The 26,555-nt window shown below is 42.8% G+C and overlaps 2 protein-coding genes across 12 annotated transcripts in view; one reads left to right on the forward strand and one right to left on the reverse strand.

Moving 5' to 3' along the window:
• Positions 1-797: 797 nt before the first annotated feature.
• Positions 798-13,234, reverse strand: glsl (glutaminase like). 3 transcript variants are annotated; one of them, XM_023813859.2, is made up of 22 exons: positions 13,217-13,234; positions 10,831-11,133; positions 10,471-10,571; positions 9,450-9,523; positions 7,606-7,720; positions 7,341-7,473; positions 7,183-7,249; positions 6,776-6,888; positions 6,246-6,375; positions 6,037-6,101; positions 4,533-4,696; positions 3,941-3,999; positions 3,661-3,702; positions 3,491-3,549; positions 3,346-3,412; positions 3,180-3,230; positions 2,922-3,098; positions 2,366-2,497; positions 2,175-2,267; positions 1,857-1,918; positions 1,624-1,764; positions 798-1,062 (listed from the first exon to the last, which is right to left on the reverse strand). In XM_023813859.2, the coding sequence occupies exons 2-22, from the start codon at positions 10,878-10,880 to the stop codon at positions 981-983; spliced, it is 1,977 nt and encodes a 658-aa protein (XP_023669627.2). In that variant the 5' UTR covers positions 10,881-11,133; positions 13,217-13,234; the 3' UTR covers positions 798-980. The 3 variants fall into 3 exon arrangements, with proteins under 3 accessions (XP_023669627.2, XP_023669625.2, XP_023669626.2); XM_023813857.2 differs by lacking the exon at positions 13,217-13,234 and having other exon boundaries at positions 10,831-10,922; positions 11,040-11,153; XM_023813858.2 differs by lacking the exon at positions 13,217-13,234 and having other exon boundaries at positions 10,831-11,164.
• Positions 13,235-16,683: 3,449 nt separating this feature from the next.
• homer2 (homer scaffold protein 2) overlaps positions 16,684-26,555 on the forward strand; it is a 28,046-nt gene continuing 18,174 nt past the window's right edge. The window contains exons 1-2 of one of the 9 annotated variants that reach the window (XM_023813888.2): positions 16,693-16,726; positions 16,932-16,960. In XM_023813888.2, coding sequence (XP_023669656.1) covers positions 16,959-16,960 — 2 coding nt within the window. In that variant the 5' untranslated portion in view covers positions 16,693-16,726; positions 16,932-16,958. Of the gene's footprint in view, positions 16,961-17,201; positions 17,674-19,385; positions 19,616-24,114; positions 24,412-24,516; positions 24,687-26,555 lie in introns of those variants that run through there. The other 8 variants (XM_023813883.2, XM_023813881.2, XM_023813884.2 and 5 more) reach the window with 8 other exon arrangements.

Raw genomic sequence — 26,555 nt, forward strand, 5'->3', positions numbered from 1 at the left:
CGGCTCCGCTGCGGAGGTATATGGACAGATACCAGAGTGAGATCACATTCCGTGCTTAAATTAGGGCACCGCATTCAGACTAGGAAACAATACCACGCTGACTGGGGGTGAACTTTGCTGGGACAGAGGAGGGACTGCTTTCAGATATAGCACCATGCCAGAGTATTTCTCCCCTTACTTCCTCAGGCCTTCAGGCGGTTCTTTTGACAGAGGCGTGGTGCGCTGCTTCTTGAGGGCCCTTATCAGGCTTCACATTGCTGGAATGGCTTCTTTTTTGGCAGCACTCAGGCATGAGTGTGTCTAGATTCATTTATCATATTATCATTTAGATTTGGTTCACTGGCTGATTGCGTGAATAGAGGGCAGTTACTTTGTCAGATGGGTGATATGGGTGTCAGTGAATTATTTCCCTCAATAAATGATCATTAAAAAATTGCGTGTTGTGTTTACTCAGGTTGTCCATTGCACTAAATTTGTTTGGAGATGTTATGGATAAGCAAAAATAGAGGGAATTAGGACAGGGGTAGATACTTCGTCACGGCACTGTACATTAGCTCTGGAATCATGTGATCAAAACCGAATTTCTGTAGATTCATCTAACATACCTGAAACTCGTCAGGGGTTCCTCAGATAACCTGACCTTCTTCACAGACTACAGCACTTAAATATAGCAGCTTCTCCTCCTAGTGACGTTCAGTCACTGCATGTTTAAATGCTGGCAGTGACAGTTACAGGAAGGTGACTCTGGCACATTATCTATATGTGGCATACTGAAAAAACGAAATGTACTCCGAGCATAAAAACCCCAAAGTACCATTTTATTAATCAGCTTTTGTAAGTTGTTTATAATTCATTGAGAGATGTGAAAAGCCCTGCATTTCAATGCCTGCGACGCCCCGAGGCGCCCTGTCCGTGCCCACATGCGTGTAACGGCTAGGGGACGCCCTCCTGAGCGGTTTGCAGGGTCACTCAGGTCCTCCTTAACCTTCGGACTTCTGCAGCATCTGTACCATGTGACTGTGGTTACTCCGCACAGCATCCTGAAGCGGAGTGGTGCCCCATCTGAAAAACAGTGTTTCATTGGTTGGGAAATGCTTTAAGGCAGAGATCATTAATGGTGTCTTGGAGGTAAACGATAAAGAAGAGACACCCCCTTCATATTTAATGGTGTGGAGATGGTCTGCAGCCCTCCCAGGAGGGAGAGTCAGGTGACTGCAGTTATTTATCTCGACTGGTCCCAACTGCTACTCATTCTCAGGGATTTGTGTAAACTGGCACGTTGTCTCGATTGTCCCATAGTAACCCAGGTGCCCACTATCACCAAGCCTGTGATCTACAATTCTCCTCAATGTGAACATTATCTTCAGTTAATCCCAGATGGATCGGTCCATAACTACATCTCAGCCCATTGTCATCTGTCATATTAGGCAAATTACTACACTGGTATCCCATTCAGGGTTTACCCCACCCTTGTGACCTATGTGACCCAGACTAACAGAAGCAGTTAGGGGATTGATGGATGGATGGATGTATGGATGGATGGTAAAATGGCATTGGTTACTGCAATGCAGAAAATAACTGGGATCCTTCACAATAAATACAGTCCCCTTGTATGTTCCTTACCTGTCTCTGACTGAGATGCTTGCTCCAGCGTTCTCTATAAGGAACTTAGCGGCTTCTGTCTGACCCTGTGAGGCGGCTATGTGTAGAGCTGACCTCCCGTCGTAATCCACCGCGTTCATGTCTACTCCTGACAGGAAGTACCTATAGAAAGAGGGAGGAGCCCATTTCCTATCATGGCCACACCCAGCAGCTCGAGCCTCTGATTGGCTGGTTACCACATGGCCCTGCCTTACCTCCGTAAGGACTGCACATCTCCTCTGTAGGCCGCGAGTAAGATATTCATTATCTGGTAGCCCTGTAATGTCACACATGGTCACAAAAGACTGCAGTGTCTTCACTGGTCCTCTGTATAGATCAGGGGTAGGTAACCCTGATCCTGGAATACTGGTATCCAGCAAGTTTTCCATCCTACTTGATGAGTTCCTATCTGTCTGAGATCATGGGTGGTTCATCAGCGATCAGGTAGGACAGAAAACCTGCTGGATACCGGCACTCTAGAGTCAGGGTCCCCTAACCTCTGGTGTAGATGGTTTTTGGATCTCAGAACTGACCTCAGATTCGGCTTTCCACTGCCTGTACGCGACCACCTGACGAAACGGCGTCCTGATGTCAAAGCTGTGAAGCTGGAATGTTGAGACCAGCTCCTTTGGAAACAAGAGACCAGCAACAGGCAGCGATGCTGAGGAATCCACTCTAGGGAAGCAGGTACAGAAAAGGCTGGAACCCTGACAGGCGTCGATACCTCGCAGAAGTGCACCGCTTTCCAGGAGTTTGCGAAGGCGTCCAGCTCAGGGGACCAGCACATGATGCCCAGGACCCCGGGCACGGCTACAAGCAAGCTGCCCGATTTGCTTGACTTCGCTGGGACTGAGGTCTGTGCCAATAAACATAAGCTGAGAAACACACCAGCAGACGTGAGGTCTGGAGGCTAGAATCTGAACATAAGCAGGTTGGTTGAATGGATGGATGGATGGTGTGACCATGGACATCTTGGACCATAATGCCTTTTGAAGAGATCACACCCAGCTGTTAATATATGACTTTGAACCCCCTGTTCAGGCTTGATAAGAAAGTACATCGAGATGGTGTAGATGGTGCAGGAGATGGAGTAGACATGAACACTTAAAGGTTTGTGGTTTTGGGGGTTCTCTTACTTGTATAGAGATATTTCCCTCCCGCAGAACAGCACCTTACGAAATGTTGCATTCACTTGGTATAATTAAGTGGTTTTGTGTGTCTGTGTGACTGTTGTTCAAATGCCAGTTTTGAAGGCTTCTTTTCGGGAAAAAAGACAACACCTTGAAGTGGAAGAGCCTGGAGTAGTCGTTCATCCCAGCCACCTGCATCATGGACAGCATAGCACGTGCCGATGAAGGGCTCAGAACCTGGTCACCTGACAAGGGGCAGAGCCCCCCATTGGCTAGAGTAGCAGCCATCACCGCCCCGGACTCACAGGTGACCTCGGTCGATGAACACTGGGACAGAATGACATTTGTGGTGATAACACTGCTATCATGAAAATAAAAAGAAACCTTAATAAACCATCAGACAATTACCTGCTGGATTAAATCCACAGCAGCATTTATGTCCACAGATTCTGGAAAACACTGAGATAAAGATTCATGAGTGTTACAGCTTCTGATACCAACCAAAAAGACTATGTAAGAAAAGTCATAACCCACAGCCACATCCTGTCATACTCAAACAAAGAATTAATCTCACCTTCTTTTCCTGAAGGTAAAAAGACAGGGAATGCAGTCTGACACTCTCTTTCTTCAAGTTCTGATAGCTACAGATGTATCGAAAAAAAGTCAAGCATTTTATACTTTTGGAATTAAAAGAAAGAAAAACTTTAGATGCTGCATACCTTGTGCAGTTCAAATTTGTATGTTCTTTATTACACAGCCGTCTGAATGTATTCAAAACCTAAAATCACAAACAAATATCATTCCTCTCATCAACCTTTCAGTTATACCACATATTCTAATACATGTTTTTTGACTTTGTAATAAACTTTGAACGTTTCAGCTGATTCACCGAGTCATACTTTTCTTCTTCTGCCTCAACTCGTGCTGGTAGCTGTAAAAATAAACATTTTTAGAGTAAAGTCATTTACCATGTTCTCCAACTGAATACATATATCATATATCAGCACTAGTGATGGACAAAATGTCATTCTATGAACCATTTGCTGTATTTTTTTGATCCCACTAGATGGTGCTCTTGGTGTGCTTTGGGACAGAGAACAGAGAGCACCATCTAATGTGGTCACAAAATACAGCGAATGGTTTATGCTTGTCCATCACAAATCATATACCTGTAACAAGGATGCAGTGATGATAGCACCGGTGACAATCAGTGGGCTGTGAGGCATTCCTGGAAGATAGAGGAGGTAAAGGGAACAAACAGGCTCATGTGGAACTCATTCTGCGATCTTGGTTCTAGATGATATCTGAAATCAGTGGCCAAAAGTGCAAATAATGTGGCTTTAGACCACAATGTAAATCATCTGAAACTCGTCAGATGAAAATTGGTTTTGCACAAAATAACTGGTTATTAGTAATAGACAAAATGATGCTTCATAAACCATCTGCTGCATTTTTTGATCTCACTGTTCCAATAAAGGACTTAAAGCATGCCCCAAAGCAAACCAAGAGCACCATCTAGTGGACTCAAAAAATACAGCAAATGGTTCATGAAGTGTCATTTTGTCCGTCATTGCAAATTATCGACAAGGGCAAAACGAGCCTGGATCTCTTCCCAGGAAACAGACGTCATAAACAAGTGGCACAAAGCCTAAGCGAAATGAGTATCAAAGGACAGTAATTCAATATTTATAGTGCTAATTCCAGGTTTCCAGGTTTGACCAAGAATAGGGCCAAATCCCTCTCCCCTCAGAGACATCTTACCCTGTTTGGTGAGGGTGAAAGGTGAGTCATACTTTGAGAACTCCTCCACGCCCACGTATCTGTGGACATAGTCCACTCCGAGCTGGTCCACTGCCATGCCGTAAACAAAGGGCCAGGAGAGCGCTTCCAGGAGGAAGGGTTCCATACAGTCTCCGAGCGACAACCTGCCATCACAAGGGAACAGGGGCCAAAGAGCATTTCATTTCTGGACCCAGGCTCCTCTGCAGGAGAGGTAGGAACAGGCTGGTTGTTACTTGGTAACGGAGCACAGCTGGTGATGAACTTGGCTTTGAAGGCCTGACATAAATCAAACAGCATTCTTTTCAGCTCTCGAAACCCTGCATTTCCTTTCATCTTAGTAGGAATGGCCCACTGCTTTATGGGTTATCACACCCCTGGCTGCAGACAGGTTGGGGCTTATAAAACAAAGGCACCTAACAGCCAACAGAGCACTTATGATCCATTAAAAAAACACAACTCACTTGCTATTTGCCAGATTGGCTGTTTTCACTAAAAATAATTGGGGTTGTTTTTTCAGTGATTTAGTTCAATGGTTTGCACCCTTTAATGTTTTTGTATCAAGTCTATCTACTTCTCTGTTGCCATTTCTACTATATTTGTCTGGTCCTTTGCCTCTCTGATTATTTATCCATGACCCTGCATAGGAAAAGTAGGTATAGAAAAATGGATGGATGGATGATGGTTTTCCCTCTGTGTCTGAGCATGTCCAGCAGATGTCAATATGGCCAGAGTGATAAGGTCTCTGACTTAAGCCATTACTTACATCATTGGCACTCTTTTCAGAAGATGCTACCCTTAAATGTCGCCCCCCACACACACACAGATTAAGGTGTATTAAAAAGCTGGGGCCAACATCCTATCTGTGTGCTGTAAATTGATGTGCTTAATCTACACACGTTATCCCTCATGGCCTGAACTTACAGTCCATAAACAAAACAGGTCATTAAGCATCTTCCATAATCCTGAAACACATGGAGGGAGGGAGAAAGAGAGAGAGAGAGAGAGAGAGAGAGAGAGCGAGAGAAAGCTAGCTGGCTGTTGCTAGGTTACCCTTGTGTGAGCATGACAAAAGCAAGGTGTCAATGTGGACTCATTGGTTTGTATTTCGGTAAATTTATTGCATTTATTTCTATATTATATTAATATAATCAACATACTATATTATTTATATAATGTATAACAATAACTAAATAACAATATAGTGTATAATAATAACAATAACATGTAGTACTGTAATTACAGAGGTGGAAAGTTCAGGCTCAGCAAATACAAATCCAGACCAAGATTTTGCTTCAACCAGCCAGTTGAGCATAAAGAGTCACAGTCACAGAGTACTCAACTAGTACCAAACTAGTTGGCTGAAACAAAATCTTGGTCTGGATTTGTATTTTAGGAATATGAACTTTCCACCTCTGTACAATTGTTTTTCGGGTAGGGAAGGTGACTGGTGCTTATCCTCCGATACTTTGGTTTAGTGGAGTACCTTTGCCCATCCACCGTGCAAATAGAAACTCCCCATTTCCAGCTGGCTTCATTCCCTGGTCCTTGCTACAAAATATGAAAAGGAAATTATTGAAATTTGATCGCCATCCTTTGCCTTTTATTTTATATAAAGGTTGAAACATTGTACTGGCCAGCTCATTTATAGCATACAGAGGATTTAAGAATTCAGACGTTTTACAAACGGCAAACCTTGACAGGGTCGAGCTGTTTGGTCTTCAAGAAAAGTTTCTGCGTCTCCTCAGTGAATGTGGGGAAGTCCGGGATGATGAAGCGGCCTTGCAGGGCTTTCACGATGAAAGACACAAAGCCTGTGGTACTCCTGCCATGACAGGCAAATTCCACGTTACAAAGAACCTTATATCTAACATCATATCCAATGTCAACAGCAGAGTGCACTGCACACTTTACACTCTCTGAATACTAAATTAAACAGGATAACACATTTTACGTAGTGGGTATCACTTTACAATAAGGCTCCCTTTTGCCACTTGTAAATGGTAGTAACTCATTAATAAAAAGAAAACTGTGTTATAACTTATTTAAAATTGTCTATTAATAATTTACAAAGTGTTACAACCTAATTAATAACCAGATTATAAACCATTCATAAACTTTTTATATGGGTAGCCTTATTGTAAAGTGGTACCATTTACAGTGCACTCTTTTGACATATAAATGCCCCTGTATAGTGTCTCGGGGGGGGGGGGGGGTCTCCGGACCTGTGAAAGGCATCCCTGTTAACTGTCCCATCTGCCGCCTGGAGTTTCGTCATCAGTAGGTGGCAATCAATAATCCTGGGGTCAGTTTTCCGAATCCCAGATCTCCAGATTGCCTATTTGGAGTGCATGGTCACAATTGTCATAGCACTTAATCAATAACTATTCGCTAAACTACGATGACCAGCATGTCTTCGGGTCCTAGTCTAGTAGGATTCTGGTACAGTTAAGTCTGAATTTGGAAACAATGAGGTTCCTGACTTGGAGGCCATACAAAGGTGAAAAATTCAACTCATTAGAAGGTAGTAGCGCTGTGACAGCCTGGTGCCCCAACAGGGTGTTACCTGTCTTACATCCCACCTGAGACAGGGCCCAGGCTCAAAACTGAGAAGAGACAATGTGCAGATTACCTCAAAAAGTCTACTTGTGTTGACTCTTCCCTCAGAAGCAAAACTTTCAAACAGAACATCAGCAGTCCTGGTGGAACAGAGACACTTGTTTTAACTGCACAAGATTGATTTAACAGGGCATAGAATGCCCCCACCCACCCTTAGACAAGGACATGTACCCCTTCCTCTTTGCTTGCTGGGGGTCCAATCTGTTAAAACTGTGCCAGAATGGGGTAGGGTTCCCCGCCTGCTCTCGCTGGGGTCCCACTTTTCCTGGCCTCCCATTGGTCACCATTGGAGAGCCTACAGGCGCTGGCATAACGAGAAATACAATTAAAGTGATGTGATGTGATGTGAGATCACAGTGATGTCTTTCGTTATTGTTTAAAGCACTAGTTGGGGTTTTCTGAATGATAAATTAGATGGTATTGATGGTATTCTTACCGATGTCACAGCTTCCACGTTTACCTATTGATCCTGGGGTCACAAACTTAATAGGCATCTGTGGCTGGACAGCATTTTGTGACTTTAGACTTGGATTCACAGTTGTGGCTCTCGCCTAAGGACATAAACACCACATGGACTGTAGGCATCAATTAGTCTTGACTGATCAATCTTGAAATACAGCAGGAGAGCAGAACAAAAGCCGCTTCAACAGGTCCACCGCCATGAACTGATGTTTGTTTTAAACCACTTCATCAAATTAGTTAAAATTACATGACAGCAATCTGTTGTTCATGCAGAGCCAAGGTTTTCTTTTGATGTCACAATAATCGCAGGTAATGTAAACAGCTGAAGCATTTAATTACTACCTTAACGAGGCACCGGGGGACAAAACATATCCAAAAAACTACAGAAACTGCTCCAAGTCCACAAGATATTATACTTTACTCGATGTTTATGGGTATGTTTTTGAAACTGTGCTCTTGTACGTGGATAAACCTCTGGGGAAATCTCTCATGCAAACTCCTGGCCTACGCAGGACTTTAACCTAAACGTGTTTCATGCTTTTGGCAGCGTCATGACCGCCGTACACCTGTATGTTTCTGCCAGCACCCTTCAGTCTCAGGGGGCGTCCCCGTCCCTGTGAATTCCCAGGGGAGGGAAGTGGGAGGGCATGTTAGGAGCGACTCGGAAAGCCGGGGGTGTGCATGTTCATCCTTGATCCTTTTCTTTTTTTCCAGGTGTTGGTTAGGGTTACCTCTTGTTTGAGTATGTAAAGGGAGGTAAAGGGATCAAAGCATGGAATTCCAGCACCTGCTCCTCTGTGTGTGTGTGTGTGTGTGTGTGTGTGTGTGTGTGTGTGTGTGTGTGTGTGTGAATTAACAGATCAAATACTTTTTTACCATATGGGGACATTTTTTCAGTCCCCACAATATAAATCTCAATTTTATAAAAATCTGTGAATACAATGAAAAACTGAAAGAGCAAAGGGTCTTGTATTTTGTTTGGTTACTTATGCTTAAGGTTATCATAGTGAGGATTAGGGTTAAGCCCATAGAAATGGAGAGTCCCTACAAAGATATAGATACGTAATCTGTGTGTGTGTGTGTGTGTGTTTGTGTGCGTATGTGTGTTTGTGTGCGTGTGTGTGTTTGTGTGTGTGTGTGGATTATGTTTATATTGCATTGTGGGGACCAAATGTTCCCTACAAAGTAATAAAAACCTGTAATTTTGACAATGTGGGGAACATTTTTTAGGTCCCCACAAAGATCTGTGAATTCAGTTAAAAAACTAAAAATGCCATATGTCTAGTTTGGTTAGTTTGGTTACTACTGGTTAGGGCTGGGTAGGGGTTAATGTCGACATCTTGGGATTAGAGTTTTCCCCATAGAAATGAATGGAGAGTCCCCACAAAGATATAAATACAAACCCGTGTATGTGTGTGTGAGTGTGTGTGTGTGTGTGTGCACTGCACGTGTGTGTCCGTCTGCGCGCACTGTGTGCACATGTGTGCGTATGTGTGTGTATGTGTGTGCGAGCGGGTTTACCTATCCTTATGGGGACATAATGTCCCCATAACGTGATAAATATCTGTTTTTTTTCCCTTATGGGGACCGGTGACTGCTATGAAAAAACTAAAAATGCAAAAACTCGTGTATTTTGTTAGGTTACTTATGCTTATGGTTAGGGCAGGGTAGGGGTTAAGGTTGTCATAGTTAGCGTTAGCATTTTTCCCATTGAAATGAATGAGCGGTCCCCATAAGGACATGTTTACCCTACATGTGCACGCGTGTGTGTGTATGTGTGTGCGTGTGTGTGCACGTCCGCTTTGGACAGGACCATACCTGTACCAGGCTTTCAGGACTCTGCGTCTGAGGGAAATTCCTATCCTGATGTGGTTCATTCACAGACCCATTTTCTGAGGGAAAAAACAGAAAACTATTATGCCAACAAAGAAAACTTTTGAAATATCCTAAGAAAACATAAGATTTGTTTCTTTCCTTAAAATGATCGTTTTATTGTCTCCACTTTTTTCTAATTCTGTGTAATTCGTATTTTGAAATTATTTTAAGCCTTGAAAAAATGCTACAAAAATCCTTAACCATAAAAATGCACACATTCCTGCCAAAGCAAGCTTAGGAAAGCATTAAAATTGTTTTTATTTTTAACTTTGGCTTGTTGGGATTGAGCAGTGCATACTTTCGGAGTACCGCAGAAACAAAAAGAGAAAGAATGCAACTATACGGTTTCAGCAATTGTCTGACTCTCTGAAATGGTACTAAGGTTTGTGGTTATAAGAATTGCTGCACACTCAGAAGTAGCAAGTTTGAATAAAAAAATAAACAAAAAAACACACAAACTAGTGTGAAGGAGACTTTGCAGAACTGTCCCACAAACTGGTTCATTTTTTGTTACCTGGGAAACTATATTATATAAAATCATTCGAGGTTAAACAATGTATACAGTATTTCCATTAAAAGTCACCTGAGAAACAAAATGCTACCAGAGCTTTGTATAATTAAAAGGAAGGTTATTATCTGGAATCCAGGAGGTTCACTCGTGCAAATCTGCACAGCCAGCAGGTTGGAAATGTTACGTCAGTAACTTATGCAGTTTCATCTGGTCTTGATTTGGGACTCGAATACACCCGCCTTTCATTCGGTTTCACACCCCTAAAATTGGACCACACGCATCATTTAATTATTTACTTAGAATCAGGATCACCAGTGCCCTCTGTACTCTACCTGCTGTTGAAGGAATGAAATATTTTTACAGTGTAGGCCTATAATTTGCTAAAACAGCAAGACTAAACGAAAAGAGAAAAGCAAGTAGCAAGCAGGGTTCACAGTGACCCACATCGTGTACCTGTTGAATCATCTTCGGTGTTGGGCTCCAGTAATTTATTTCCATCCAAGCCTCCGTATCGCTTTCTCCATTTGCGGCGGAGTGATGGAGTTCTCTGGAAACTGGCCAAAGAAATTCAAAGCTCATTTTCTGTCTTTCTTCTTTTGAAAAATATATATTTCAAAAGGTTTACACTCTTGTTTTCCTGCTATGTATGCTACTAATAACTGATGAATAAGAATCAAACCTTTGTTTCATGTCTATTTTGCTATGAACACCTGACATTTAAACAGGCTGGGTTTAAACTGCTCATGCAGTTCTGTTTAACAAAAACATTAATATTCAAAACAAGTACTGGGATAAATTAAATCGTGAGCTTACCAGAGATATGAATTTTCTTCAGGATGATCCTGATGTGGGATGTTCTCCATTGGCAGATAAGCACTTTCCCGTGTATGAGTGAGCCAGTCCAACTGTCACACAAACATACAAACCACTCCTTGTTTTTTCATCTGCTGCCCTATACAGACTGTTTCTGTAGGTATTTTTTCCAACCGTTTTAAAAGCAGACTTTCTCCCATCCCACGTACATTTGCATACATAAATCTCTCTGGTCCAAAATGCTTCTGGATCCAGCTGTAGTCTTGCTTCAGTTCCGGTGTGCCTGATAGCTTCGGCTGGCGTCTGCTCCGTGAGTTGGGAGGGAAAGAAAAGGCGGTCCGTCTTTATTACAGGTCTACAACACTGAAGCAGCCAGCTGTGGATTTACATATTTACACAGCCTGACTGCAGTCTTACCACATTGCCGTTTATCGGACACTTTCAAGGGGTGAAATTCAATTTCATGTTATTGTGTAAGCCTGTTAAAAACCATTAAGTATAGCACAGGTTGCAGTACGATTTAGATAGTCGCGACTTAAATTGCAATTACTTATCGTCTTTTTGTCTTTCTACCTTATAGCCACTAGGTGTCAATATAGTTTCTCTCATTTCATTTGATACAGCTTTCATTAGTTACTTTAACAACGACTCATTGAGCCATTCCTATTTTCGAAAAATTGTACAGGTTTATTATACATAAAAAGTTCTGCTTTTTTCATGTTTTTCTTCTTGCTTTCTAGGAGCATTCCTCTGCTAATTTTCAGAGAATAAACCAGTAAGCTAATCTTATAATAGGCCGAATGATTCTGCCCGCGCATTGCTGCCAATAAATCGTCTACAATGTTTTTTTAGACGCCGTGCTAGGTTTTTGTGCTGCTGTGAATAGGCTACCATTACTCCATCATGTCAATGATGTACACACTTAAATTAGTAATCACTTTATAATATCTATTACAAGCAGAACTAGAATATTGGGCTTTGCCTCTTTTGTTTTGGTAAATTTAGACTCAGGATCATGTATTCGGTTATCGAGGTAATACTGTCGTTCACGCACAGACACGATTATGTGGTATGGAAATCTTGGAAATAGCAAATTACTGACATTTCACTAGATACAGCAGATATAGGCCTACGCGCAGGATTGCATAACCGTTGTAGACATGGGCCCTAAAAGGAGTAGGCTACCTTGTAGTAGCTTTGGAAAGCGACATTAAACACCTAGAAGAATTGGGTGTTAACATGTCTTAACCAGCGGGTTGCAGTTATCTTTATTAGCCTATTTTAATGAAGGATAGCCTCGGGACCTCTGCGGACGGTAACTGAATTAATGACAGGTCTTGTGGCCAAAGGAGAGAGTTTGATATTGGAGAGCACAACTTCATAATGTAAGTACAAAGGTCTGTTTATTGGGGGAGGACGAATGAACCCCCCTGTTCCTACGCCACTGGATCCATCGCACGCTGCACTGCTGATCAGAAGCGCAGCAGGTGTGGAACGTCACACATTTACAGTGACATTCCGCGTGATGAGGTCCTCTGCCTCGTAGATGAGAGAGAACATGTGCACAAGCAGGAAGATACAACCGACTGCATGTATCTTGCAAGATGAGAAAAGATAGAGAACGTTGCTCCGACAAGCCTTTTTTGGATGCGAGTCACACCGTAACTATGGTCCTCAGCGTCTTGCTCCTTCAGATTTAGCGTTGAGTGTTATAAGGATTTTTTTTAAGTCCAAGAGTTATATCGCCTTACGAAAGCTGCTTCAGACCTCCAGAAGATTTGGCTGTCCTGCAAAGACATGGCGACCCTGCACAAATTGACGCCGAGTCTGGAAAGTGTACAATAGAGTGAAATACAGAAACCACTTGGTATAAAGATCACATTGTAATTTAGTCTCAAATAAACCCCACTTGACATATAGTCAACACCACAGTCAACATATAGAGTACTGGCGTAATTTTCATTGACAATTTATTCTCGAGTATTTTAAAAGTCATGCTTCTTGCGAGATTCCGTATAATAAGCTTATCTTCTGTAATTAGGCGCTAATCTTATGTAAAGGTGTTTGTCTGTGCTGTATCTATGCACCTTCATCCACCACGAACACAGGCTTATGCATCTTGGACAATATTCTTGACATGCAACCTGCACAATAAGGGAATGTGTACTGCTTTGCGGGAAAAAATAGAAAGGAACCGTGAATCCAACAATCACACAACTTCCCACACAGCGAAGGGGAAGGCAAAACCGATGCTGTTTTAAGCGCTGCAGAGATTCAGGTATTACTATGGATGTCAGAAGTAGGCTACGTCGTTCTGTTTTTTTCCTCCGCTGACCGGAATAATGATGTTTGTTCTGTTTTGTGGAAAATGCGTCTAGAGTCGCACAATCAGCCGGGGCACCCTCGGTCTCTCCGTTCCCCCGTCACTTGAAGTAGGTCGTCGGGCGCTATGGGGGATTTGTGCATGTAGGGAGGGGGTCTCCGTGCTCTGCCTGAGTGCGGTAGACAAGCCCGTCGGCTGGAATCTCCATCGCTGTCACATCGCATTCACCACCAAAGAGCAGTATGGGTTGCGACAGACGATTGTCCAAGTCGTCCTTTTTTTACATCCTTTCATTCTGCAGAAAGGAATCCAACGTGGTTTCAGTCGTTACAACCCTGAGGTTTAGACATGCTGCATTAAGCAAATTTTAAATAAAACTTCGGTGTAATTCTTGTGAAAAAATTTCAGTCTGAACCATCCAGGTTAACATTTGAAATCTTTAGTTTCTTCGTTTAGTCGCCTCTTCGGCCTCTTCATAATAACGACACGACCGTTATCACTGGTGAGGTAGTGAATGGATTGAATAGCATGTAAATCAGCCAAGACGCGAAATGACCACAATTAATTTGAATCATTTTCCTTATTATGTTGACTTGTCCAGCGTCACTCCACCAACAAGATTACAAGGACAACGGTGCCAATGTACTCATCTAACCAACAAAATGGAAGTGCTGAAAGCCAGGCCTGCATACTGAAGATGTATTTATATTAATTGTTAATGGTAAATCTTTGTTACTGTACAATAACAAATCACCTCAGTGATTTAGAACAGTGTGCCTGTGTTTGAAAGGTCACCAGATGAAATCCCATGATCGGAGGAGTGATTTTACCATTGGGCCACTGAGCAAGGTCTTTAACCCCTGGTTCTTCTAGGAAGTGGCTGCCCCTGCTTTCTGAAAAGCTCATTGCTTTGGATAAAGCATCTGCAAAATACATAAATGTGAGCCTGTTTTTCTTAGCCATTCCCTAGTTCAGCGCAGGTGACATTAAAGGCACAGTCAGTACCTTCTGTTCACATTTCCAAGTTCATCCATGTGACAAAATATTCGCAGTGCCTATTCGCAGTGCCTATTCGCAGTGTCACACTTCCGAATAAGGAGGGTCTCCTCGGGAAATATTTAATCAAATAAGTCACACTTTGAGGACCACACATTCAATGAAAGCTGATCAAAAAACACATGAAATTAAACCTGGTTATATTGCAGCAATGTTTTTTTCTAATGCCATTTCTAGTTGGTAAAGCGTTATTTGTTAAAACATAAATGACACTCCTTCTAGTCCAAGGTGATGATGAATTTTTGAAAATAATGTTCACAACAATATAATTTATCAGCTAACCAAAGTAGTTTTCAATGACAGTCTGGATTGGTGCCAAAGTAGCACACATTTCTGCAAACGCAAAGACTTTTTAATGAGTTAATATGTTAAAATGTTACCTGGTGAAGTGTTTTAGTAGCAGAAGTTTCACTGTATAAACCTCAGGACATTCTGTGCAGTGAGGTTTAGTACTTCAGTGTGGGATTGTAACAAAGAGTGCTTTTGCAGTGTTTTCTGTATAAATACATTTATTTTTAAGTTTTGCTCCTGATTTTGAAGGTATGCTGGCTGACACTGGACCATAGAGAACAAGCTACTGGCACTGTCTGAGGTTTAAGGGAATATGGCTTAACATTTTGATTTGGTGCAGTATACAATGGAGAAATACACAGTTCTGACCTCAACACCAAAATTCCTGGAGGAAAGCCATGCGATGCCAGAACATACAGCCCACACAGACAGACCGGAGGCAAAATACTGTCTTGTGCAGAAGTAATTTATTGACTTATCAGAAATAACTCTCTACAATATACCCTGGAATGCATTCTAATGCACAAAAAAATGTCTAGGAGGATGCAAAATTCAGCCATGTATATGAAGTAAAAATATGATTTTAACAACTATAATGAGATGCAATAAAAGTTATCCAGGGTGATAGGCCTGTAAGTAAAATCAAATAGCAAGTGCAGAATGTGCTTAATAGGCGTAGCAGACCGGCATATTAGTGAAGAGCCAATACTTATTACTGAAGCAATGCCGGTCACAAAATGAAAAGCAGTCCTTCAGCTGTACCCTTAAAAAGATTCTTAAATTGCTTCAATAAAAACAGCCACTTGTATAAATGGATTTTGTGTATAATTGTAAGCTGTACAAGTCATTTTGAATGTAAGTGGCTGGTTTGAAATGATAACGACAATAATAATGCAACCGAAGTTCTGGAATGTATTTACCATGCAGCCTTGTAACAGATTACCCTTTTATCTAGTTTCTTGCACTTTGTACCAATAATCAGTCGTCTATCTACAAAATCACCTCGTGGAAAGCCAGGCTCTTTCATTGTTTATGGACAATAATGCTCAGCAACAGGTGTTGATTATAGGAGTCATTACCCTGGTGGTAGAAGTTTAACAGTCTCCCTTTTGCATAAGATTCATTCACTGCTTAGTGTTGCTCTGTATGGCAATAAATACCAAAATTATCTCTTTTGCGCTTATTATAGGATAGGATAGGAGTTTATTGATCCCACAGTGGGGAAATTTGTGCATTACCACAGCTCTAGACAGATAGCCTGAAAGAGTACAAGAGTAATACAAGAATAAGAATACAAGAAAAAATAAATAAATAAAAAATAAAATAAGATAAAACACTAAATACAGCAGTAGTGCCTATGTACACCCATACACAGTATGTAATATATGGATAGTGGGTTGTGGAAAAAGTGCAAGTAATAATAAATAACAACTATTTCACTACTACAGCTGCATTTACCTCTATAAACATTTATCAACCGAAAAAATAATCAGTTCGTGTTCAAAATGTCAAATTTTTGTGATCACACTGCGTTTTTGTGTGTAAAATTTTAGACACTCGTCGGAGCGTTACTGTTAGTAGCCAATATAGGCGAACTGAGACCGTAAAGGTCATTTGCTGTGACAATTTCTGACCACTTTCTCGCTACAAGGTGATGGTTCGTAAGGTTTTAAAGTTTGGAAGGTGCGGAAGGTGTGGAAGGTTTATTTCGATATGATTTACTGCAGCGTACAAGCATATTTCAGTAGAAATGCTATAAAACGCACAGACGGTCTGTTTCAGTTTCCCGACCTGGTGAAGTTGTCCATAATTATAAGAACAATATTCAGATAAAATCCCGAACTGCGTTGTAATTCTGCAGACTTATTAACGAGACGGTGCGTAATGCATTTGTGCAAGGACATTTTATTTCCCTCAGATTTTCTTGATCGGTTCCGGTAATCAAAACAGCACGCTAAATTATCTATTTTAAGAATGTTTTGATATTTTTTTTTTGTCTTAATAGCATAGGCCTATTTAACATTAAAAATATATTTCACGTTTCCCATAATGCTTATATGATGATCTAACCAACATTGTTTTTTGCTTACGAGCAGTGATTGGCTCATGCTTCAGTTTCCTCGAGCCTAATTGGGTGTCTAATCAACAGCCAGATGAGATCAAATATAAAAGCCAACCGACAGTCAAGCTTCACCAAATCGGGCTGTGTGGGATCACATAATGTTGGTAATATACTTAATCAAATGCGTTTAATAACGTTTAAGTAAATAAACATGGTTTGCTGAGTCAAATTTGATAAAGTTAACCATACCCCTACGAAATAGTTTGAGTGGCACAGTGAAACTCACTGAGAAAACAGACACTAAATCAGCGAAAGTCGGTTGATTCAATGAAGCTGTAAAAAATAAGTACACGGAATCCTCTTTCCCAGGTCAATCCCCGAGAAGAGTAAGTAGAAATGTAAGTGTCTTAGATGGAGGATAATGTCTAAATGATGAAAGGTGATTTTTCCTATTAAAGCGATCCTGCAGAGAAAGGGCACGGGGGAAAAACCGAATAGGGCAATGTTTAGTTTAGGTGGCCGGTTAGGATCTCAAATAATGCAGAAACATCTCGCGTTTTGCTCTCCATCGAAATAGACCCGAGGCTCTTCGGTGCGTGGAGTATGTGGGAGGATTTCATTTATTTATTTCTGCGAGCCCGTAAGATCCGCTCAGTGTCGCTGCTGCGGCTCTGCGCTTCAGTTCAACTATCAGCTCACCGGGGAGCGGAGACAGCAGGGCGCACATTTATAATCCGGTATAATACACTTAAAAGCTTGCCGTTTCAATATTGGCTCGAGAAATATACCGGGAGGAGTAAAACTGCGTTTTTTTTTTACCGCGTGTCAGCTGGAAAGCTTCACCAAATGGCCTGATCTTCTGTGGAGAGAAAAGGAAAAGCTTTCGATAGAAATTAAAGCTTCTCGGCACATGATTCGCTCGAATTTTCACTCGATCGCTTAATGCTGGGTGCGTACAACTGGAGCCCCGGTATGGACTCGAGTATAAAAGCTGGTGTCAAGGGTGGATTTCAATAGAAACGCTTAATTTTTTATTTTGAAATACAAGAATTACTGAACTTCTAAACGTTTTGGACACTGGAAGGTTTATTTGAAAGTCATCGGAAATGGGGTGAGTAACGAGAACAACCTGAGGCACTTGTTCGCGTATCCTCGAAGTATGAGAAGCTGTTTTAAAATCTATCCTACGTTTTATGTTACACTGTTTAGCTAGGCATTTATGACAAGTTGCAATGAAGGAAAACTACGCATTATGAATGTGTGCTTCCTTTGAGCAATTAATGCAACTATGGGATTTAATGAAATCAACACAGCGGACTGAACCCTGTCGATTTACTTGGCATGACCGATTAATCGATACATTATCCAAGCTCTATGCAAAAATAATGGTATGTAAAGTTGGCGATCAGCTCGTAGGCTTCCCTGTATTGGATTTAGTCCGTCTGAAGTGTAACACAGAGCTCTCCCAGCCTTGTGGAGAGCGCCTCCGGGCTCCTGGCTCCTGGCGGCCTGGCTCCGATCTCCCCGTCTGTGCGTCTTTGCCCGTGACCGAAGCTATTGGCCAAACGGCGATCTTATTACAGGACAAACACTCATGAGGCGATTTTCTCTGTTGCACAGTACTCTCTTTGTCGTCTGCAGACTTAATTAGGTGAAATGCGCCTATGGAACTTGCTCATCTTGCGTTTTTTTTTTTTTGGGGGGGGGGGGGGCAGTTAAGTCCAGACTATATGATGCGTAAATAGCTATGTCGAGGGTAGCAAGCTTTTTATACAGGCTACTTTTAGGAAAATGTGTTACCACAGAGCACACTTGTAATAGACACTGATTGCAATTCAGGACCCGGGCTTTGAATTTGAGTGTCGTTATATTCGTAAGTCTAGCGCGTAAGTTTATAATATATACACAATTATGGCGATTAAATCGGAAAGAAATTCTTCAACCTTGTGAGATCAAGATGTTTCATTACCTTTCCGAACATGCGTGTAAGTGGATAAATCATCAGACATTTAGAAACGGGTGACGTTTCAGTTTAATTTGTAGAGAACAGGCGCACTAATAACAATATTGACTTTAGAATATGAGTTTGCAAATGACTGATAAATATTTCATCTCTACATTTATGGCGGGTGCGAATGCATTGTCCTTATTAGACCGCAGCTGGGAACCATCCTGATTTAAACAAGATGTCACAAGCGGCAGATGTTAACCCTGCGGATCCGGACTGGTCTTTCTGCGAGCGGGCGGCTGTCCTACGAAACAGGAGTGTTTGCCTGGCGGGGATAGTCCTCCCAGTGTCGCTGGGAGGGGTAGGCTGAATTTGGACAGCACCCAGTTGGTTTCTGACATGACTAAGGAATAGCAGTTTACAGTCATCCTCATAGACTTCACCAAGTGGTTGATTATTTACACGAAACGTTCTGGTCAAAGGATTCTGTATATAGTGCCAGTTTGTGTTCAGGAAATATCAACACATGCGTTGCTAAAAGAGCGGCTGTTCAGGTCCTTTTTCCTTAGTATTTATAGGTTTTGTGTAGTTTGCATGTGCCCCCGGCACAGTGATGTGTGAGACCGTAATACATATTTTACAAGTAATTCTATTTCACTTAAAGTGATACGGCCGATAAATTCCATGCGGTTTGTTACTGATTTTTAAAAAAATAGTATTAGGCCTGTTCTTTAGAGGGAAGCTGCGCCGTACTGATATCATCTACAATGCACTTATTCGCGACAAAATATTCACCGAGTAACTCGCCGAACCGGTAACTGGCCCGACCAGTTTGTAGTTACTCAAAGATTCATTGTTCAACACAGTGTGTGCGAAGGTGTGTGATTAAACCAGTCAGGACTGCAGGAGGTGTGGGACATCTGACAGCCTCGTTTCTTTTTTGCTTTTTTGGCGTTCTTTCCAGGAAGAATGGCGGAAACGCTTAAGAAACCTGGGACACCAACATGTTTTTGACACATTGCAGTGTTTATACAGAATTCAATGAGATCACACCAGAAGTTACTGATGGTCAACAAAGCCACATCTTAATGGATGTGGCAGACAGGTGTGTCGAATCATTAAAGACGTAGAACTTCCTCTTAGCTGTTTTTATTTTAAATGCTGCTGGTAAAATCCTTAATTAAATGTATCGCACTCACCAAAGCACTTGTAAAATGTTTTTTTTTCTTTCTCCTTCCTGTAATGTAGTTTGGCTGTTTGGAGATGTATTAATTTTGGAAATTACTTGAGAAATGTTCTGTTTACAGCAAATGATTTACCCCTGTCTTATATGGAGGGGAGTGTATGAAAAGGCACTTTCTGTTGTTGTGGTCCACCTGTTATAGTCAATGATTCGTTTCTCTGATGAATGTTCCTCTACTCCAGTCTTCCCAGTAACTGTAGTTATTTTAGCTCTGGGGCAGTACTTTAAGTCAGGCATGTAAACCCCCCACGCCAGTTGCTTGAAGGCAGTTGTAGGAGGTCAGGTTAGACAGGGAGTAGCTCTGAATGAAATGCTGTTTAAAGTGAACTGTGTGAAGGTGGATGCCATTGTTTAGGTTGAATTTAGTATGGACTGCAGACTACATCTGAATGGGGGACCGTGGGGGGTGGGGGGGATATGTCCCCTTGTCTGTATGCTTCTGCCAAAACCAGAAAGCCAGATATTACCTTCTGCTTCTTCATTTTTCTCTAAATTGTCAAACATGCTGGCATCACGATACACTCTCTTGCCTTTTTGCATTTTGAGATTTGGCTCATTCTGCGGATAACGTGACATTAAATATACAGTCTAAAAATACAGCGGACTGGTAGATTTCACTTGCTGAGTAACCAGTATCATTTGCCTCGCATAATAATCTCTTTTCTGTTTATCAACAAAATATTGATGTAATTCCGCTTTTTATTAAGTTGTGACTGTTTGTCATCAAGCACTCGTCAGTAATTTTTTCATGATTGTTCTCTTAATGAAGTTACCTGGGCAGGCTGATGTCCCCCCCCAAGCAATATCTCTGGGTCATGGGCAAGTTATTACAGATGGATAAATGAGAGCGATGAGCTGGTGCGGATTGGAGGACCTCAGGCCAGATGGTGCGGACGATGGCCATCTGCTCTGAGCTTTTGGTGACTTGGGAAGCTTCGAGGAGTCCGATCAGCCATATCTTAGGTTTGCTCTGCCCTCTCTGGTCCTTGTGAAGTTGGCCTAAGGAATGCCACCATTCTAATAATACCTTAAAGGAACTGTACTGTAAAAGGTTATAGGTCCTGGTGTTAATCCAGGTGATTTATTTTGTATCTAAATAGTCATATTTCATGCTCAGTGAATATAGAAACAATATTCTTAATCTCTAAAAAAAATATGAAGACAACTGATTCATCTATAGAGCATTTGGTAAATGTTGCTTGTTCCATTTAAGTATCCGTTGCATGCAATCCAGGAAATCTTATTTGTTGAACTTAACTCCTACTGTATAGTCCTGGATATTTACATACAAATAGTGTAACTTGCTTTTTTTTTTAGGAACTACATGATCCATACTGTGGTCGACGAAGAATCATACTTACAGAAACACAAATCGGGCTTCAGGAAATGAGAGGAGTAGATAGGAAAACTTGTTTCAGTGGGAATCCTCTTCAATGCGCGACACTCCGTATGTGCATCGTAATTGCGAGTGTCATTGATGGAATTTTCACAAATAGTTGGTATTCTGATTTCTGTTCTGAACATCATGCACATCATTTGATCTTTCAGTCCACTTAATCTCATATCCCTGAACTGCACCTCGCCATTTACAAAGACCCCCCCCCCCCTTTGATCTGCTGAAATCTCTGCATTTCAAACGTTCCCAACAATACTTATACCTGTGAGCTTTTGTGTTTCTTTTGTATTCTTCTTTTAACTCTTTTAGCTATTCGCAGAGGACCTGGGCGTTACTGACTCCCCCAAAGCCCATCGCCATGGCTCATTCCTCCAGTTTGACATTCGCTACAGATTTATTGCTGCATATTTTTGCACAGAATTTTGGGTGCAGCAGTTGTCAGAATTATTCAAGCCTGGCTGTGGTGTGACATCAGATTCAGTTTGTCAATCTGACAAAAAAAAAAAAAAAAACTAAAAAGCCAAAGTTCTGTTAATCTGTGAATGAAGCAAAGTTTTTTTTTTTTTCTTTTTTTTTTAGTTGATCCTCCCTTATAGTGGTATTGTATTTTTATTGTGCTGTAGTCTTTCAGTTTAATGTCATGTTTCCTTATTAAAAAGGGGAAATGGATCCATTTTCCTTTTTTCTGCAAAGATTGTCCCAGATGTTATGGCACATAATGTTTTCACTGCGGTGAAAATTGTACAACAGCCTCTCTGGAATCCGCTCCCGTTTCCCGGCACCTTGCCGTCAAATCTGGGAGACGCAGTCAGTCCATTTGTGTTATTCACAGCTGTGAAAATGTTTGGGCCGCATGCCCCTTGTACCCCTGACCAAGGCCCTGGAGACGGAGCACTCGGAGGCCGGACTGGCGTGCTTTGTGACATGGCCAGATTAGTGGCGGAAGCGAAGGGTGTTCTGAGCTCCATTATGAAGCAGTCTGTCACTGATACAGCATGTCTGATATTTTTTTTGACACCCTGTTTCCTCATGCAGCCAGTTCTATTCCCCCCACCCCCAGTGAGTGCCCTAAACGCTGGCATGACGACTGATGTGCCTTGTCCGTCAAATAGGTTGGGTCGCCCTCCTGCATTTTTCTGTGTGGTCTACGCTTGAGTGGTCTGACTAGTTGAGTAGTGGCTGCCAGTTCCATCACATTCCTGTCAACATTGTTGTGGAGGAATTTGGAGAATCCTCCGGACATCACAGTGCCTGGAGGACCCTGGAGCCAATCCACCTTTGTGTTTTTTTTTTTGAGAGTTGCTGGATCAGAATAACGAGGCCTTGTCAGATGGCCAGCTAGTGTGAGGGAATGCCATTGAGGTTATGCATGCAGGCAGGTGTCTGGACGGCCGAACGTTTAGTCCAGGCGGATGCCGCTGGGTCCTCGTGCTGGTCCTGAGCAGTAGGGTGTGAAAAGGGCACTGTATTGTTTGAGGGATTAATGGCTCTTTGCACTCCATCCCTGCTGTCAGGTCTGTGTGTCCGTCATGCGGTACCCCCGTCCACATACTGTGGCTGTACTATCTGACCATAAGTACTTTTAGAATAAGCATCTTAGTCAGCTGACTTTTGTGGTTTGTTTGGATTTGTTAATGTTGGTGCCCATGGTTAGTTCAGCTGCCTCACACCTCTGCAATCCAGGGTTCGAGCCTCCACCATGGCTCCATGCGCATGGAGTCTGCATGTTCTCTCCATGTCGTCGTGGGGTTTCCTTCAGCTACTCCAGCTCCCCCACACAGTCGAACATCATGCAAAGGTGGATTGGAGTTACTAAATTACCCAGAGATATGTATGGTGTGTGATGTGATGACGTGTGCCTTCAATGGGTTGGCACCCCATTCTGGGTTATTCCCTGCCTTGTGCCCGTTGTTTCTGGGCTAGGCTCCAGACCCCCGCAACCCTGAATAGGACAAGTGGCGTATAGAAGATGAGTTAACATGTATTGATGAAGGAGTTTATAATATATTACCACATTTGAAATATATACAGATAATTACAGATAAATGTTCACCTGGAAAGATGTTTATATGTTTGTTTGGAGAGAAAAAGCTTTAAAATCCACAGTGTTTGCCTGCTTTAGTCCATGTCTGATTAGTCCCCTTAGAGCTTTGAAAGTCATCTTAGGAAGAGAGAGAGAAGTTTATTTACCTTAACAGTTTAGTTATTGAACCAGCCTGTTTATTATTTGAAATGTTTTGTATAATTTTATTTTAGTTTTTAAATTAAATTTTGAAATTTTGGTTTGTCTGTAGTGGACTAAATCAATTTTTTTTACGGTAAAATCAATAGATGAAAAGTACAGCATATGGTTAAATTTTTACATTAGTCTTAAGGCACTTTACAGAAGTTTTTGGGAGGTCCATTATCTCCTGGAGAGCATCACGCCAGACTGGGCTCTGTCAGCTCTTCCTGTCTGGCTGTGATCGTGCCTTTTCATTGGCCATTCCCTGTTGGGACGCGGTGCAGGGATAGCCGCTCTCTGATATAATGACTCATCTGTAAAATATTGATGGATGCAGGCAGTCCAGGAAGAGGAGGCGCTGCTGGAACGTATGAGAGGCTTCCCTCGCCTCTGCTTGATTTAATGATCGATTCCGTTTACACGCAGAACAAAAGCCGCAATGGGCCCAACTGAAGGGAAGCCGGGAAGATGAGGTGATGCAGCAGTTTGAGGAGCATCTAGCGGCAGAGCTGGGGCCAGGCTGGAGATTAGAGAGAGAACTCCTCCTTAAGTACAGGAGCGGGGTTCAGCACTAGGGTGGACAACAAAATGGCTGGATTCTGGGAGGGCGCCACCATGGGGCGGCCAATAGAAGAGCAGGCAGATGTGTTAGTAACTCTTCTGAGAGGGGATTTGGGGGGGGGGGGTGCAGTCTGAGTGTGCATGTATTTATAAGCAAGAGCCAAGATGCCAAAGGCTGACTTCTAGGCATCAACAAAGACCCACTATAGTGGATGACGTGAAGGTGGTCTTGTGGTTTGAAACTGTGTAGCACAGTGGTTCAGTCCAGAACCCCCCTCAGTTGTAGCAGAGTGGTTCAGTCCTCAGCTCTCCCTCCCTCCAATCAGTTTATAAGGGGCTGCAAAAAAGTGGGGAACTGTAGGAGATGGGAGGATAAAACCTGGTTTGAGGAGCATCGGAATAGCTCTCCAAGGGCACTGGATGCATGCTGTCTGGCAAACTTTATGCTACGCTGGGGAAACCCGAGAATGACGGCCGGTGCGTATGGTCTGCTGCGCGGCGCTCTGTCAGTGTGCTTCCCATGTCACCACGCCTTTGTTCGGAAAACGACGCTCTCTTTTCTCGCCATGTGAATGATCCAAGGGCAGGCACTCGAGTTTCCTGGAAGACCGCCGCTTCGGAGCTGAAGGACTGACTTCGCCGCCGTCGACTCGCCACTGCCTTCCCCTTAAATAGACGCCCCCCCTCCCCGATGCCATGCCCAGTGTCAGCCAAAGAAGTCTGATAGTTGACCTCCTGAATAATATGTACAGGTTTGAGTGAGCCCACCCCCCCCTCCTCTGCTTGTGGCTGGAGGGGTGAATATGCGCTTCTGTTTTTTTGTTTTTTTCTTCTTTTTAAGTAATTTCCTGGCATATAAATAACATCAATAACACCTCGCATGCTGGTCTGGTGATGAAAGGTATCTTATTTCAGGGGGAAATCCGACCCAGAATCTGCGCCGGGTGCATCTTAGTCCGTCTTCGATCGTATGTGTCTACTGTAAATGGGTGGGTGGGTGGGGATGAAATATGGACTTGGCCAATCAAAATTGAAGATGGACGAACCAGCCTTAACACTGGCTAGATCTTTCTGTCCATCTTATCTGTCAGGTTTTTCCTTCCCTGGGCTCTTTGTTGGCACTAAATCTTGAGCAGTGACGGATTTGATGTTCAGGCCTGTGGACATCTAGACGTGTTGCCAGAGTAAATAAAACGCGTGTGACTCATTGACTTAGCCTCTGTGCCACGCCTTTGCTTTGGTGGAGACCACATTCTTCTTTAGCGTGAGAAGCGGTGAGCTGAGGTGCTGGCCTGGCTGAGCTTCTTGTAGTATTTTGAAACAGTTCCTTCTGTGATAAAGAGCTCATATCGCACGTGGAAAAGGCCGCCTTCCGCTATGTTGTTTCCCGTTGGCCTCTGTGTGGACAGGGGTGGCCAGTATAATGCCCGATTCAAATTAGAAAACACTACTTAAAAAAGGCATTAGGCTCAGTGGAGGTCCTAGCTCGGAATACGGCTTCACAAGACGACCTTTGAGTTTATGGCGGGAGACGAGCTCTGCCTGGAATCGTTTATCGGTGGGTTTTGGAGCACATCAGCCTGGCACACGCTCAAGTCGGAGCGGAAAGCCCGGTCTGTCGCCGTGGGTCGTCCCGCAGCCGGGATCCCAGCTGAGTGGGGTAGCATTCCCACTCACCGGTGAATAATTTAACCTGAATGTGGAGGCTGTAGAGGCTGGAGGCTATGAAACCATTCAGTTTAGATTGTCCCTATTGCCATGCTGCAGTCATGGCTTTTAAAGGTATCTGTGACTTCATCCAGAGTTAAAGTGTTGGATTTATTGGGCAACTGTGTATCTTGGCTGTTAAAATGAACACCGATTTTAAACTTGCCTTAAAAAGAAACTACTTCCTGTGCCTTGTAGGGTGAGGTCGTCCCAGGCCAGCAGCTGTCCCGCTGGGGGTCACCTAGGATTAGTGAGGCTTTGGAGGGATACCTTAAGTATTAATGTTACTATTGACCTTGGTTTTGCATAGGGGTCAGTGCTGAGTACCTTAAGAGAGCTGCAAGGAAGGAGTCTGGGTGCATGATGAGTCCCCAAGAGTGTAGTGGCTATTCCCTGCATGCATTTTGCCTGCGGCCATTTCCTGTAACCAGCATGAGCATCTCTGGACATCTGTGGAGACGTCCGGCTAGCATAGATGCTCTTTAGCCATTAAGGGGTTTTACCCCAAAGCAGATTAGGATTAAGAGTGTGGCGGAGTCGCTGCCTCTGTTTGGGATCAGATAATCTGGCTTTGCTAATCCTTGCAGGGTTTATTGGGTGATGACCAGTTTCTAGGGAAATCTGAACAGACTTGTCAGCTAAATGTTTGTCTCCTACAGCCATCATAGGGATTGTTTATATCTGGTGCATTCACTATTTTAGAGATGAATTATTCATAAGTGCAGGTGCCTTTACTTTGCACAAATGTGTAGTTCTGCAGGGTTTGTTTGAATGGCGTGCGCTGAAGTGTGAACTCAGCTGCCTCTATCGGGGAGTGTCCCACCTAGTGGCAGGGAGGTCTCATTACATAAACGCACAGTGTCTCGTGATCAGCACCGGTACGTGATGCCGTCAGCGTGAAGCGTTCCTGGTGT

Source organism: Paramormyrops kingsleyae, chromosome 11, assembly GCF_048594095.1.
Source record: "Paramormyrops kingsleyae isolate MSU_618 chromosome 11, PKINGS_0.4, whole genome shotgun sequence".
In the NCBI taxonomy this organism is placed as follows: domain Eukaryota; kingdom Metazoa; phylum Chordata; class Actinopteri; order Osteoglossiformes; family Mormyridae; genus Paramormyrops; species Paramormyrops kingsleyae.

Excerpts from the sequence above, each read along its gene's own strand:
- glsl (XM_023813857.2), bottom strand. Across the intron at positions 6,102-6,245 it reads AACAGCTCGACCCTGTCAAG|CAAGGACCAGGGAATGAAGC; the intron begins GTTTGCCGTTTG and ends CATATTTTGTAG. Across the intron at positions 2,268-2,365 it reads AAGCGGTGCACTTCTGCGAG|GAGCTGGTCTCAACATTCCA; the intron begins GTATCGACGCCT and ends TTGTTTCCAAAG.